General features: G+C 37.7%; 1 protein-coding gene across 3 annotated transcripts in view; it reads left to right on the plus strand.

Moving 5' to 3' along the window:
- LOC113113411 (FERM and PDZ domain-containing protein 3-like) overlaps positions 1 to 15,022 on the plus strand; it is a 142,861-nt gene that overhangs the window by 116,609 nt on the left and 11,230 nt on the right. For 2 of the 3 annotated variants that reach the window (XM_026279580.1, XM_026279582.1), the window contains exons 3-8: positions 7,341 to 7,450; positions 7,803 to 7,957; positions 8,197 to 8,299; positions 8,467 to 8,512; positions 9,918 to 10,022; positions 14,813 to 14,920. In XM_026279580.1, coding sequence (XP_026135365.1) covers positions 7,410 to 7,450; positions 7,803 to 7,957; positions 8,197 to 8,299; positions 8,467 to 8,512; positions 9,918 to 10,022; positions 14,813 to 14,920 — 558 coding nt within the window. In that variant the 5' untranslated portion in view covers positions 7,341 to 7,409. Of the gene's footprint in view, positions 1 to 7,340; positions 7,451 to 7,802; positions 7,958 to 8,196; positions 8,300 to 8,466; positions 8,513 to 9,917; positions 10,023 to 14,812; positions 14,921 to 15,022 lie in introns of those variants that run through there. The other variant, XM_026279581.1, reaches the window with a different exon arrangement.

A 15,022-nucleotide genomic window follows, 5' to 3' on the forward strand; every position in this document is an offset into this window, starting at 1 on the left:
AGAAAGCTAGGGGTGCACATAAAAATCTGTGCATATATGAATTCTGTCTTCTAGCGATTCTAATGGATTCACAAATTTCAAAACCAATATTCTAAAGCGGCGTTTGTCAAATCCTGTTCCTCGAGTCCTGCTCTGCATCTCTCTCTCTCTCCTTCACTCGTTCAGATCATCAGATCAGCTCCAACAAACTGTTCCATTTATACACTTAGTTTCACAAAGCAATGAGAAGCGTTATACATGGACACGCATACAGTATTACTGTATTAAACCTTTAATCAGAATAAAACCGTATATTAAAAGCTAACAGAAGCAGTAGCATTTACAAACAACAGCATATCTAAAAGTATGAGACAACAACAAACAAACATACCATTAAGAGCCATGCTTGTAAAGGTACTGCGCGTTCCTTTCATTAATATTCTCTGCATCTCAGTCGGGCTCAAACTGATAAGCAATACAGAGGACGTCATTGTTTACAATACAACCGGAGCACATTCTAAACTTGAGCGGGGCGGGATGTTCAGACACGCTTGAAGCGGTTTAGCCAATCACAACACACTGAGCCAGCTGACCAATCTCAGCCCATCGCATATTTCTGAGGGAGGGTCTTTATAATAACAGGAAATAAATCGAGGCATTTGTCAGAGAAGGGACAGATTGGTGTGGAAGCTAAATTATGTGAAAATAATGCTTTTTTTTTTTGCACCCCATAAACACAATCAACCCTAAAAAAAAAAAAAAAAAAAAAAAAAAACAATAAACCACCCCTTTAAGCAAAAACTAAAGTTTCTAGACCAAATAAGATTTTTATGCAAATTGATACGCATACCAAACATGAGTAGTAAGGCAAGCATTATTATCACTACTGTTCATACTAAACAGACTAAACCTTTGTAAACTTTGTGGTTGTGGTGCTGATGTCTGCAGGATGCCATAGGATGCCTCTTGGTGAAGCTCAACATCTCTCCTACATCCATATTAGAAGCCAGAGGTTTTCACAGTCATTCACATGCATCATGGCAGTCACCTGATGGAAAGTAAACCCTCGTGACGCATCAAGACCCGTCCAGAGTGCAGCTTCCCTACAACGCATGCTGGGTGATTTTAAGGTTACTGCTGCCTCAAAAATAGATTTCCACAGCAGCCTAAAGTGTTTTAAACATACAGAAGAAAGAAAGTGCTAGAAAGAGTCTGGGGTGAATAAACAAGCTGATATAGCCATGACCTTCAGAAACTGCCGGGAGGAACTTGATGACTGAAGATTGTCACTTTGTTGTGTCACATTCACAGCCAGCCGTCAGCAGTCTCTGCTCTGCAATATTAGCATTCCTTAGAAGACCTATCCATTTTTATTTCTTTTCTTTGTCCCGGTTTGTCTTTTTCTTTCTTACACTTGGTAAATCCACTGCACAGAATAAAAAGAGTCTTGGCTGAAATCTGTTATTTCACCCTCCATCAGTGCACACTGGTTCTAAGAGTTTAAGTGATTTTTTTTTTTTTGCATAATGCATCTTAGAATATTCCACAATGGCTCTGTTCACCATCCAAGTCTTTTATGTACAGCATTACTTTAATAAAGAAATGTATGCATTACTTTTAATGTACAATAACAGCTAAGATTAAAGACTGAGCAGGATGAAACAAAGAAGTTATTAAATTAGTTATTAAAGAAGTTAATTAAATTTGCAGTATGAATTGGTGTGAGCTTCAGAAATCTACATACAAGTCAATGACATATGGAATCTATGCTAAAGAGTGAATAAATTATTATCTGAAATAACTAGTTCATGTTGGTTGGCTGGTTGGTTGATTTATTTATTTAATTTAATTTAAAACAGAATTTTATAATTTAGAAAGAGTACAAATACAGAACAGCTTCTTTTCTTATGTTTTAAGAAATCCTTGATCCTTTGAAATTAAAGAATTTCAAGTGTACTATAAAACACTGGTTATGTATGTAACCCTGGTACTATGAGTAGATAACGAGATGGTGTGTCAGTAGCAGATGACCAAGTGTGATGATTGTCTGAAGCCAGTCTATCTAGAAACAAACCAGTTCAGGGGATGATGGCAGTCGTGTCCTAATAGTTAGAGAGTTGGACTTTTAACCCCGAAGGTTGCAGGATTAAGTCTGGCTGGAATTGTCGGTGGGGGAGTGGATAACCAGTGCTCTCTAAACCCCTTATTACCACAACTGAGGTGAGAACCTTAAACGAGGCACCAAATTCCCAATTGTGTGTGTGTGTGCACTTGGATGGGTTAAGTGCAAAGCATAAATTCTGAGTATGGGTCACTGTACTTGGCCCCACTTCACTCACTTATGCTGCCCTCTGAGACACCACATTATTTGCACTTCAAAAGGCATGGCATGCAATCAATCATCAGATTTTAATGAAGTCATAGCGTTAATGAAAGAATATTGCAGACCCCCGCAATATTACTGTTATAAACATGAACCACGTCCAAAAGGTAAAGGGGGAGGTGTTGCTTCAATTTATAAAAATGTTTTTAGTATTTCTCAGAGGGCAGGCTTCAAGTATAACTCGAAGAGGTTAAAGTAATGGTGCTTCATATAACATTATCCAGAGAAACAAGTGTTAATGATAATGATAGTGATTTTAATATTGAGGTTGATAATGAAAAAGATGCATTGGGATCAGCATTTATAGACATTCTGAACTATATTAGGGTTAGACAACACATCTCTGGACCTACTTTTTGTTGAAATCATACTCTAGATTCAATATTGTCACATGGAATTGAAGTTGATGGTGTTGAAATTATGCAAAGCGATGATATCTCAGATCATTATTTAGTTTTGAGCAAACATATAGCTAAAACTAAAGTATGGTAGATCCATCACTTCTTCCTCAAAAGACTGGATTGTAAGCAATCTTCCTGATGTATCCCAATTCCTTAGCATATCCAAAACCTCAGAACAACTTGATGATGTAACAGAAGCTATGGACTCTAACCTTGGTCTGACACCATGGTATAATGAGCATACTCGCACCCTAAAGAGAGCAGCCCGAAAAATGGCGCGCAGCTGGAGGAAAACAAAACTAGAGGTATTTCGTATTGCCTGGTGGGAAAGTAGCATATCCTACAGAAAAGCATTAAAAACTCCTAGATCTGATTACTTTTAGTCTCTCTTAGTAGAAAATAAACATAACCCCAGGTATTTATTCAATACTGGGGCTAAATTAATGAAAAATAAAGCATCAACAAGTGTTAACATTACTCAACAGTACAGCAGTAATGACTTTATGAACTATTTTACTTCTAAGATTAGAGATAAAATTGCAACCATTCAGCCGTCAGCTACAGTATCGCATCAGACAGTGCACTATAGACATAGCCTCTCATCAGAAAACCACAACTTGACCCCAAAGAACTAGTTAATTATAGACCAATCTCAAATGTCCCTTTTCTGTCCAAGATACTAGAAAAGGTGGTATCCACAAAATTATATTCCTTCTTTGAGAAAAATGGTACTGTATTTGTGAGGATTTCCAGTCAGGATTTTGACTGTATCATAGTACTGAGTAGGGCTGAATGATTTTGGAAAATAATCTAGTTTTTTTTCCCCCAATATTACAACTGCCTTTATGTTCTGTATTATTCACAAAAGACAAGCTAAAAATCATTGTATAGTGTGACCAACACAATATTAGACAGATTAAACAGAAATGTTATTTTCTGTAGGCCAGGCCTATGATACGATGAAATTAGCTGATGCATGAATTGATATGCATGACATTTGTATTAAACTACAATCACAGTAGTATATTGACTGATTTGTTGAACTTCCAACCTTATATCATGTAATAATTATGACAACATAAAGCTCTGACAAATAAGCCTGGTGTAAACATTAACATACAAATCACACAAACTGAAGAATATTGTAGAACCATAAAAACACATCTGTTGCTTTACCACTTTAGGTAATTCAAATTCACTGTAATAAACATATGTTAACATGTGGACTGCACTTTATTAACACTGTCTGTTAACTTTAGACCAGTGGTTCTCAAACTTTTTTTGGTCTAAATATTAGGAAAAATGTATGTTTTTTTTATTTAAAAAACCTACAGGGAAAAACACCTGCATTAATTAAAAAAATAGCATTGAGAAAATAACTGTTATTATTATTATTATTCTCTTTGTTCTTATTTATTGTGGGTTTCATGCTGTCTGCTAAGTCATAGGACACACACAGGCTTTCCTCCTCACCAACGACAATAAACACCTTATCTACACCATACCCGAGCCATGGCAAAATACAGTAGCACCCAGTGATGCTGTCTACACTGGATGCGGCGTGGGCAACAAAACCTGACATCAAACTGATGCCTTGTTCTATTCATGGCCTACTGCCAAAAAGTTAAATGATTTGCAATGGTTGCTTTGTTGCGTCCAGTGTACAGTAGAGCTGTTGCGGCACTGTATCATCTGGTAGACTATAGACAGTGAGTGAAGCCGAGGGCAAGATATGCTTCATTATATATTCTGCATTTAGCTTTTGACTGACCAGCATCTGCCTGGGTCTGTGCGACATCATTTAAGGCTTTTCTCTTCCCTTTCACAAACCGATCCATCTCCCATTCTAAGTTAGATCCTTTGGCTGTTTACTGTTTTATATATTTTATATATTATATATATTTTTATTATTATCTTTTTCTGCTGATGGCTTGTGTGCCCTTTGAGAACCACTGCTTTAGAAAGACTTTAAATAAATAAGAATATATATATTGCCTTATTATATTTATTATTTTAAAGTCAAAGTCTTCAGTTATGAAATGCACTGTAACACTGCTTGAGTAATTTCAGAATTCAGAATCTCTTTATCAGTGCTATTGAATCTTAGCACTGCATTCTTTTGCATAGACTAGAAAACTTTGTTGGCATTAATGGAAGTGCATTAGCATGGTTTAAATCATACTTATATGACCGGCATCAGTTTGTAGCAGTGATTGAGAAGTATCATATCAATCACAATTGCAGTAAGGAGTACCTCAAGGCTCAGTACTCACTACACAGTATGTTTTCCTTGGGAGATATCATCAGAAAACACAGTGTTAGCTTTCACTGTTATGCTGATGATACAAAACTCTATATTTCTTTGAGGCCCGGCAAAACATACCAATTTGAAAAACTAACGGAATGCATAGTCGACATAAAAAAACAGTAATTATAATTTCTTACTGCTAAATTCTGAAAAAACAGAGGTGCTAATTATAGGACCTAAAAACTCATCATGTAATAACCTAGAACACTGTCTAAGACTTGACTTAAGACCAGGACAAGACCACAGGAAACAGATGATTCTTCTGCACAATCTGACTTTGCTGCAGCCTGGAATTGAACTACTGGTTTCGTCTGGTCAGAGGAGAACTGGCCCCACAATCAAAACACAATCTGTTTTGTTTAAAGCGATATATAAATAAAGGTGACTTGACAGACGAATTTGGCAGGAGGCAATAAGTTTGACATTAATCTGCCAAAAAGACAAAGAGATATGTCAGGTGTGAAAGTTTAAGTTTAAGTGAGGAGAAAGGCAAATACACAGTAGCGGTTCAACATCTAGTCAGGGATGGTCTTCCTGAGGAGGTCTTAATTACAGGTTTTATTGATGACCCTATGAGGTTGCTCATGTGCCATCAGTAAGGCAGCAGACCTCAACCTTTCTGTGAGGAATAAGTTGCCGGAAAGTTGCAACATGCTGCTTTGCAGTTTGGAATCCATCAATGTATGCCCCAATTTCATATTCACTTATGGCACCAATCTCTTTGAGAGCTGCCATCTCTGAATAACCCTGCTCCATTAGACCCAGAATGGTGGTGAAGTCACATGTAGCATGATTGAAAGTATCATGGCAAAAGTAATCAGGCTGAGAATGGCTGCTTCCAGAACCTCAAGATCTCCAAATGGAGGTTTTGAAAGCATAACAATGGCCTGCGAAGTCTATACACTGGGCCAGTTCAGCTTCAGCTTCTCAACAGCATGTGAAACAGCAATCAACATGTTAACATTAGCCACGGAAGGCTATGGTCCAGTGGGGCGTGGGGGCTGGATGTTGGGGTTGTCCGCACACTCTTCTTAGCTTCCAGCTCTACATCGGATCCCCAGGAACCTACTCCATGTGGCAATTTACGTCCTTGAAAATAAGCAAGACTAAACCTTTCATCTTTAAATCATCACAGTGCATGCAGTTGGAGGTGCCATCAAGTGTGGCTCTTGAATGCTGCACACCCAAACACTTAAAGCAAATCTCATGTGAATCTTCTTCCTCACTTCCTGAACACCATCATCTTCCCCCCTGAGGAAATAAAATATATACTAGATGATCGTCATTGAAACACGATAGCAGGCTAGATAAACCACTTCTTGAGGATGAGAGATTTGAAAATTGATGGTGCAGAAAATACAGGATTTTTGGTCTGTGGCTCGTGATTATATTCAAATTCAAGTATCAATATGCTGCTTTTCATTTTGCCCAAGTATTTATATCCTAGGCGATCCATCTTTTTCACTCACTAATGTTGAGATTAGTAGGGAAGGGAGACAAATTATTATGAGAGTTTGGTGTTCAACAGAATGCTGTCTTTTCAAGAACGGTTTACAGAAATGGTGAAGGTGGTAGAAAAAATAATAATAATGTTTTATAGCTAACTAGTTAACATGGAAACATGATTGACTGAGCATACAGGGTAATAACCAGGTGGTAAGATGCAACATAAACATTTATATTGTATTTTTTCATTATCTTTCCTTTTTTTATATAAAAACCTGTATTTTTTCTTTTTTCTTAGATTTGTTCTAGCAATCTGCATAACTGTGACTGACATATGTGGTATTTGTAGTCTAGTGGGAGGGGCTTTGACAATACCCTCTATTTTAAAAAGGAGTGTACTGTGTTGCCTAATGATGTTATCGTAACAAGATTCGGGAGGAGCGCGTCAGCCTAATCAACACAGGTGGACCGCAATCAAGTAATCGATCCCACAGTATAAACATCAATGAATTACCACTATCCATTGACGGTCAATCAGAATCCCTCCTCCACCCCATCTCCTCACTTCAAGTTCACTTTATAATAGATGGGGAAGTGGGGGGGTTACTCTCGGTTCGGGCCATTCCCGAGCTCGGAGCCCTTCCCCAGACAGCACGCCAAATACGCATACCATACCTCAGCTAATTATATGTAAGCGTGAACTCGTGAATTGAAGGAAAATAAAAAGTGTGAATCATAGAAAGAAAGAAAGAAAGAAACGATTAAAAAAGGTGTTACCTCCTATAAATTACAGCTCACCTTCTCATCATCTTTGTCTACCCAGGTGAATGTGTACAAAACAGAGCCAACCCTCAGAAGTGGTTCACAAGGTCCAGTTCTGTCCTTTCAGGGGATGGCCTGGGTCCAGGATGGGCACACAGAGGAATATGACAGGTGCAGTCATTAATAATCAATTCATGTCAAATGATAGCAATGGGAAACATAAAAGAGCCATTACCTTATCTTCCCACAAGGAAAGCACCTCATCTATACAACACTGAATCAAAAAATGGCACAAAGCATTGATGTTTTTTTAATGGCCTGCTGTTATACGAGATACAGACTGTCTGTGTGAATGTAATTGCCAGTTCTTGTTAGATATTGCAAACCTAATGGAGGGATAGGTGTACAAATCATGCACAATACAAAGCCAGTTTAGTTGGAATATATATTTGTCATTTGTGTCTACATAGAAATGAGGTTTCATTTTATGGATACTTAAGACCTTTGTTGTCTTATCTGGTAGCTCTGTGGTGTTAGAGGACAGTCAGGATGGTATGGACAGTGGTAGCCTGACTCCTGGCTCAGCTCGACAGGTCTGCATCCAACGCCATCCAAGCCACGGCTTTGGGTTCATTGCCGGCAGCGAACGGCCTGTCGTTGTACGCTCTGTCTCTGAAGGTAAGACATGTGTCTCTGTCTGGAGCTATAGGGCAGATGTCTCTTGTCCCCTGTCTCTGGTGTGCCAGCCAGTCAGCTTCATCTTTTTTTAAGAACTTTTGAGCCTTCAGATTTGAGATGACTCTATAATCAAATGGGAATTCACGTACTTTTCAAGATCCACTGTAGGACAAGAAAACAATGTCAGTGGGATTTAACTAATCAAGAACAACACAAGTTTACAGACTCCTCCCTTACAGACGGACCCTCAAACGGCAAGCTTTACCCCGGAGATCAGATCCTTGCTATCCACCAGGAACTTGTGAGCGACGCGCCCCGGGAGAAAGTCATAGACCTTGTAAGGTAACACCCTTTACTGTCACCAGAGGGAAGGGCCTTGTCTGGACGCATGACTGTGCTTTATGTATTTCTATTCCATGTGTCTCCATCAGATAAGAGAATTCATTTCAGATAAGACACACTTTTTGAATTCTGCAGCTCCTTTGCCAAAATGTATTTTTCTTCTGCAGGCGGTGCAAGGACTCGATTGTTCTCACTGTGCTGCAACCACAACAGGTAGTTAAGGACATTATGCTTCATCCCATCGAAATTACATTAAATTTCAGTGTTAAAGTCAAACTACTATGCCAATTTCAATTCGGTGTGTACATTTTTACTGGAATTTGAAATTCAGGTTCAGCTTCATGTACAAAAATACACATTTGCATTGTGTCAATGTTACATAAATACTACACATACATCATAACTTAATGTAGTATATTGAGACTAAAGCTCAGGAGTGAAAATGTCATGCATGATTTGTGTCAACGTTCCCCAATGCACTGAGCTCAGTTGAACATTAACACTGCTGCCACATTTCAAGCAGGTCAATCTGTAACAGTGCTAAACAATTTCAACTTTGACCTTGGTTGCTACTGAGCTTGCAGTGTACAACCTATAGCTGTTAACAGAAGAAAGTGATCCTCTGTATATACAACTCCAGCTGTACTTCCATTCTAAGTACATTTAATTCATTTATATAAATATCATGCATTAAACATTAAATTAAGCAGGGTTTCCCAAACTGGGCTTAATGTAAGAATTCCAGTGAGTTTCTGAGTTAATAAAAAGCTAATAATTAATTAAATCATAAATATTTAAAATAAAATACATTATTTAGACACTTGAACACTAAAAATAGAAATGTGTTATTTGTTTACTTGTATGTCAATGTGAACATTAACTGCCACTGATCTGTAAACATGAAAATAAAATAATAATAACTAAATGAACAAACATGAAAATTACACACCTAATGTATTCCGGGTGTGAAAAACTTTGTCCAGACTTCCAGAATCAACAGTAACTAAAAATCACTGGATATGATGAAGATATAGTATTTCACAGCTATACATCAACAATCTTTAGTAACTTGAATAATCATTAGTTTCATACATGGCCTAATTGCTTGAGAGCTGCATCAACCAATTTCATATTTCAATATATAATTTACTGCCATTCCATGAATAATATGTAATTATGTAATCATAAAAAAGTAGCTGTAATCTGATTGAGTATTATAAAATGTAATATACTGTAATTAAGAGTACTTAATTTTTGGAATCTCATTACATAATCCAGAATTCTTAAAATCAGTTGCTACCAGTTCTGTCAGAGAATATTTAGCATATACAGTAAACACATTCAATATTTTATGCAAATTAATCAAAGGTAAAATTACCATTTGCATGCTATTTCTAACACTTTTTGTCAAAGAAGATCATTTTACTTGAGAAGCAAAACTGCATAAGATATTATTAATTATTTGCAGAGAATATTTAGAATAGTTTTAGGAGCAGGAGAAAGGTATTACTCTAAATGAAACAAGTCTTAACCTTTTTCCTGTCTGTTTCTCTTTCTTTCTTTCTTTCTTTCTTTCTTTCTTCATACCCTCCCTTTGTCTTTCTTTTTGCTTCCTTAGTCACCTAAGTCTGCCTTCATAAGTGCAGCCAAGAAAGCTCGTCTGCGAACCAATCCCCCCAAAGTGCGCTTTTCTGAGCAAGTGTCCATCAGCGACCCAGACTCAGTATGTGCTGCTGTCTCTTGCTCACATCACACCCCAGTCATATGTGTGCTAACACAGCTGTCTCTATGTGCTGTAATGAGACTCCTGATAGACTCAATAGCTCCTGATTTGACTTGTGTGGACTGTAAGATTTGAGTTTGTTGAATGGACTCAAGGTATTTTGTGACGTGACTGTTCACAGTCTGTTCATGCTAATATTTGTTAGTATTTGCAAAGTGTCAATCATTAGTGTCTACTACTAGGAGTGCTTCATGGCTGTCATTTCAGACTTTCAATATTGAAGTCTCAACATCTCCGGCTCATCTCATTTCATCAGATGTTACCCAGAGGGCCCACACGTAAATCCCTCTCTGATGGTGCTTTCTAGATGTGGTCCAACGTTTCGAGAAGCTAAAAGGATTAATCCAAAATATGTGCACTTCTGATGTGGTTTCGTCTTCCTCCACCATCTTTGAACTCAGACTGTATTAAAGCACATACATGAAAACACATGGCTTGGAATTGACTTGGCTTGATTTGGTTGGAATGAAAGAGCTCTAGAGTTTCTCTGTTTCATGTGCATAGAGTAGATTTGCATTGAAGTCAGCCGGGCAGATATTGACAGATGTTCTTTCTCTGAATAGAATATGAGTCCTAGTTTGTTTGCTGAGATTTATTTGGATTTACTATAGACTGGCTTTTATTTAAGCATATGGCTATTGAAAAGGGAAATTCTTTGAGTAATTCCCTCTGCTTCTGTTTGAGGTGTTTAGGAAACAGAGCTACATGGAGGAACTCAGTGTCAGCTTCCTTTGAAGCGTTTCAGAATACACTTAGTGCAAATTGAATAAGGTAGCATCCCATCTAGAGAAAGGCACAGCCTCCCCATGACCTTAAATGTTGTTCCTAGACATTCATTCATTCGTAGCTTTTCATTAGCTCTACAGCTGCCATCTCCTCTTGGTGAACATGGGTCGATGGCACCCATGTTAATGTCAATGTCCATGGATTATGTCCCATACAGTTTGATATCTGCCTTATGAGCAAGGAAGAGTCAACACTACACCCTTGGGTGCTGGTCGCACCAATTTAATAAAGCGGACCGATGGGAGGGGTGTGCAGCTCTCCTGGAAGAAGAAACTTGCTGATCAGGCCTAGAGGGCCAAAATCGGTAAAGATCAAACCACCCTCACCTGAGCCTGCTCTAATCATGTCAATCCATCTTGTGTGAACAGCAGGGGCCAGCGGGGCTTTCTTCATTAAAACCTGCCTGTCAGCACAGAGTAAATAAGCTGCTACGATTTATTAAAGGCGTTAGGCTAAAAGACAAATGCCAACGTGGGACTTATTATTCATATCACATCATCTCACGCCGTTGCAAACGTGCAGTTGATTGGGATTGTGCTGAATGTACGAAACAGAGTTAGCCAACCTGCTCACTTCACCGCCTGTCATAACATGATCCCAACTGACATGCCAAATTGACGTTTGCTTATTTGTTCCCATTCTGTATTTGTGTATAAAGTGTAATAGCACTTTGCACATGTCTCCACAAAGCAAGCCTAAAGGGACTTTGAGTAAAACACTTGCCAAATGTACCAAAACATTCATATAGAAACGTTAATGGATGCATCAGAACTCTTTTATTCTCAGCATTTGATTACAATAAATAATTTTATTGATGACACTCGGTGGAAAATCAATCGATCAGGTGATAGAAAGTTATGACACTTACTCCAAATATAATGTGGAACCGGCCACAAATCAATATGATTCGGAGATCAGGATGTTATCTAAAAGTAATGACCTCTCATTCTTGATACAAAATTACGTTCAAGGTTTTCATCCACTTCAAGGTGCACTAAGTCATTTTTGAACACTTTTTTTCCATTACAAAATAAAATAATTTATATTACTTACAGGCGTCTAAATGGCATTAATCTTTTACTGTGCAGTATCTTCTGTACCGGGTGTAAGGAGAACATCCAAAGTCATTGTCATTGGTTGTTTCAGAAAGATGTATAGTAACATTTATTCACATTTACACCTGGACGGTTCTGAATATAGGCATCAGAGCCTTGAGTGTCGTATGGACAGCTAAGGGCTTTCACACTGTGCTTGACCCCAGGTTATCACCCTTCTAAACACTGCTTTTAACCCCAGAACCTTTAGGAACATTTCACACATTGGATTTAGAAGCGGGCTAGCACTGCTTTTGATACTTAGTGACACAGAACCAATCAGAAATATAGCAGCATGGCTCATGTCACGTCAGTAAGAGGATTCACGAGTTATGTTAATAGTTCAACAATTGAGGGAAGAAGTAAGAAATGTCAAACAACGATAAGTTTAGCAGATGATAGAAGTAGTATACCTGATGAACCACAGAGCAAATGGTGGAATCCTGACTCGAATGAGTTGAGCGATGGTCCCGTACTCTTCATTCTGTAAGCATCAATAGCATCTTTCAGAGAAGTGTTGATTTCCACAATTTGGTCTCTCAAAAGCATTTTCTAAGTACATGAAAGTTGTTTGTGCCATTCAAAAGTGGCATATCCAGCCACTGTCAGTAAATGTGCTGTTAGCAAAGAAACACTACTAGTGATGACTTTTGGAAGCGACCCTTAATTTCCAAGATGAAGATGGGGCTATAAACAAAGATCCTACTGTACAAGCAAACACTAATCTCTCCACACTTAAAATGAATTCAAAGAAATATTTATATAACTTGCTCCGTGTTGTCTTTCCTTTGTCCTTTTGTCTTTTTCTTGCCTTTGTCAGTCTCAGGAGGCTTAAAACAGCCAAGGAGGGCGTACATGGCGACATTTTTTAAATGACAGGATAACTGCTGTGAGAAGAGCCATGCAAACAGGATCTGTGCTGTGTTCGTCCAATCAGTGACACTGACACCACAAATATGCAAATAAGGACTTTAAGTCAAGTCAAGTCAAGTCAAATAACTTTATTAATCCCAGGGGGAAATTGCTTTAAATGTTACAATTGCTCTCAAAAAGAAAGAAAGAAGAAAAGTAAAACAAGAAAAAAAAATTGATAAATATATACACATAGATAAATTAAAAATGAATAAGACACAAATAATAATGTATGACTATTCCAATAAAAATGGTAGTTTAGATCAAATATAAAATTGATTAGGTGCAATAACATAACAAATGTTGTGTACAATAAGTCCAGTGTGATAATAATAATTAAGTACAATAGTTATATAGTATATATTCCACACTAGTATTAATAAATAAGCAATAATAATAATAATAAATTGTACTGCATATTAAAATCCCTTATTGCACATGAATTGAAATTTGCATTGCACAAGAGAAATTGCACATGCATTACTCATAAATGTCTTATAGAGAGGAGTTATACTGCCTAATGGTCACAGGTATAAAGGATCTTCTGAGGCGCTCAGTGGAACACTTGAAAGTGATCAGTCTCTTGCTGAATGTGCTACTCTGATAGGCCAGCACACTATGTAGTGGGTGAGAAGTATTGTCCATGATTGAATTAAGTTTTTACAACATCCCTCTCTCAGCCACAACATGAACAGGGTCCAGCTCCACGTCAAGTATAAACCCAGCCCTCCTAATTAATTTGTCCAGTTTATTTCTGACCACCACCTTCATACTAATTCCCCAACAGACTACCGCATAGAAAATGACACTAGACACCACAGACTCATAAAACATCCACAGCATAGTGTTGCAGACGTTAACCCGGGGTTTAGGAATATAAATATAGCTTATGAATATCCAGGATTAAGTTTTAACCCTGGGTAAAGTATAAGCAGTGTGAAACGTGATGCAAGATAACCTAGGATTCAGTTTACCTGGGGTTTAGCATGACCCATGGTTAACTATTTCAAGAGTCGAAAGCCCAAAAGAGGTGGCAGTACGTAACATGGACCATTTTGGTTGAAAACCAGACAAACTGCTGTGCACTGTATTATTGGCCAATAGAGCATTGCAGTAGTCCGGTCTTGAGATTACTAGAGTCTGTGCAAGAACTGTGCATGTAGGGTCTGATTTTCCTAATTCTCTGAAGAGGAAGGGGCCAAGCACTGAAACTTGAGGCACTCCACTACTTGATGTGATTTAGAAACCATTTCCAGAATACTTTGAAGGATCTGCCATTAGATTAGGCTCAAAATAGTACAGTGTACTTCTAGTAATGTCCAGTTTAGAGAGAAGGAGAGACAGATTGTTTCAAAGACAGCAGACTGTTTCAGTTTAATGAGGATCGATGGTTTTGGATTGGTTCTGGCCAGCAACATGGTTTCAACAATGACACCATAGGCATTGAACCAGGAAAATGCACGAGCTAGTTCAACACACAAAAAATTACTTAGTGCACCTTTAATTTTTCTTATTGGAAATAAAGTAGATGCCTTGAAGAGTTCCTCTCTTAGCTCCAAATATATGCTGCAATTGAATCCAATGTTTGTGTCCAGCTGATCTGCATGTATATATGCTGATATGTAATGAATGTGATATGACTTCTGCTTAATTGTGTACTCTTTATGACTAGAAAATAGTTTTGGTAATATTTCCAATTCATTTATACTATTGCTCTTAAGTTAGAAAGAAAGATCTTCCCTTTAACCATTGTTTTGTAGTTAATGTTTTTCCTTTCAGGTTTTCCATACAGTTAAAGTGTTCTCATGTGTTTTACATTCTTTCTTTGTCACTTTGAAGATATTAGATTTTCTTATTGGTTCTCTGTATTATCCTATTGAGTCTTTTCTAATATCTCATCCAAGGTTCGCTTACTATTTTCTCTCCTGTTTCTTTCAGACCATGCTTAAGGACGACTCTTTACTTCTGATACCAAATGTGTTGAAGGTGTTTCTTGAAAATGGACAGATCAAATCCTTTACATTTGACAGCCGCACCACTGTTAGGGTGAGTGTATTGGGAAAACTCTTCCCAGTAATACTAATTAATGATCAATTCTCACTACTATTTAGCATGCATATCAATAGCATACTGGCTTTTTATTAGCAC

Source organism: Carassius auratus, chromosome 14 (assembly GCF_003368295.1).
Source record: "Carassius auratus strain Wakin chromosome 14, ASM336829v1, whole genome shotgun sequence".
Lineage (NCBI taxonomy): Eukaryota > Metazoa > Chordata > Actinopteri > Cypriniformes > Cyprinidae > Carassius > Carassius auratus.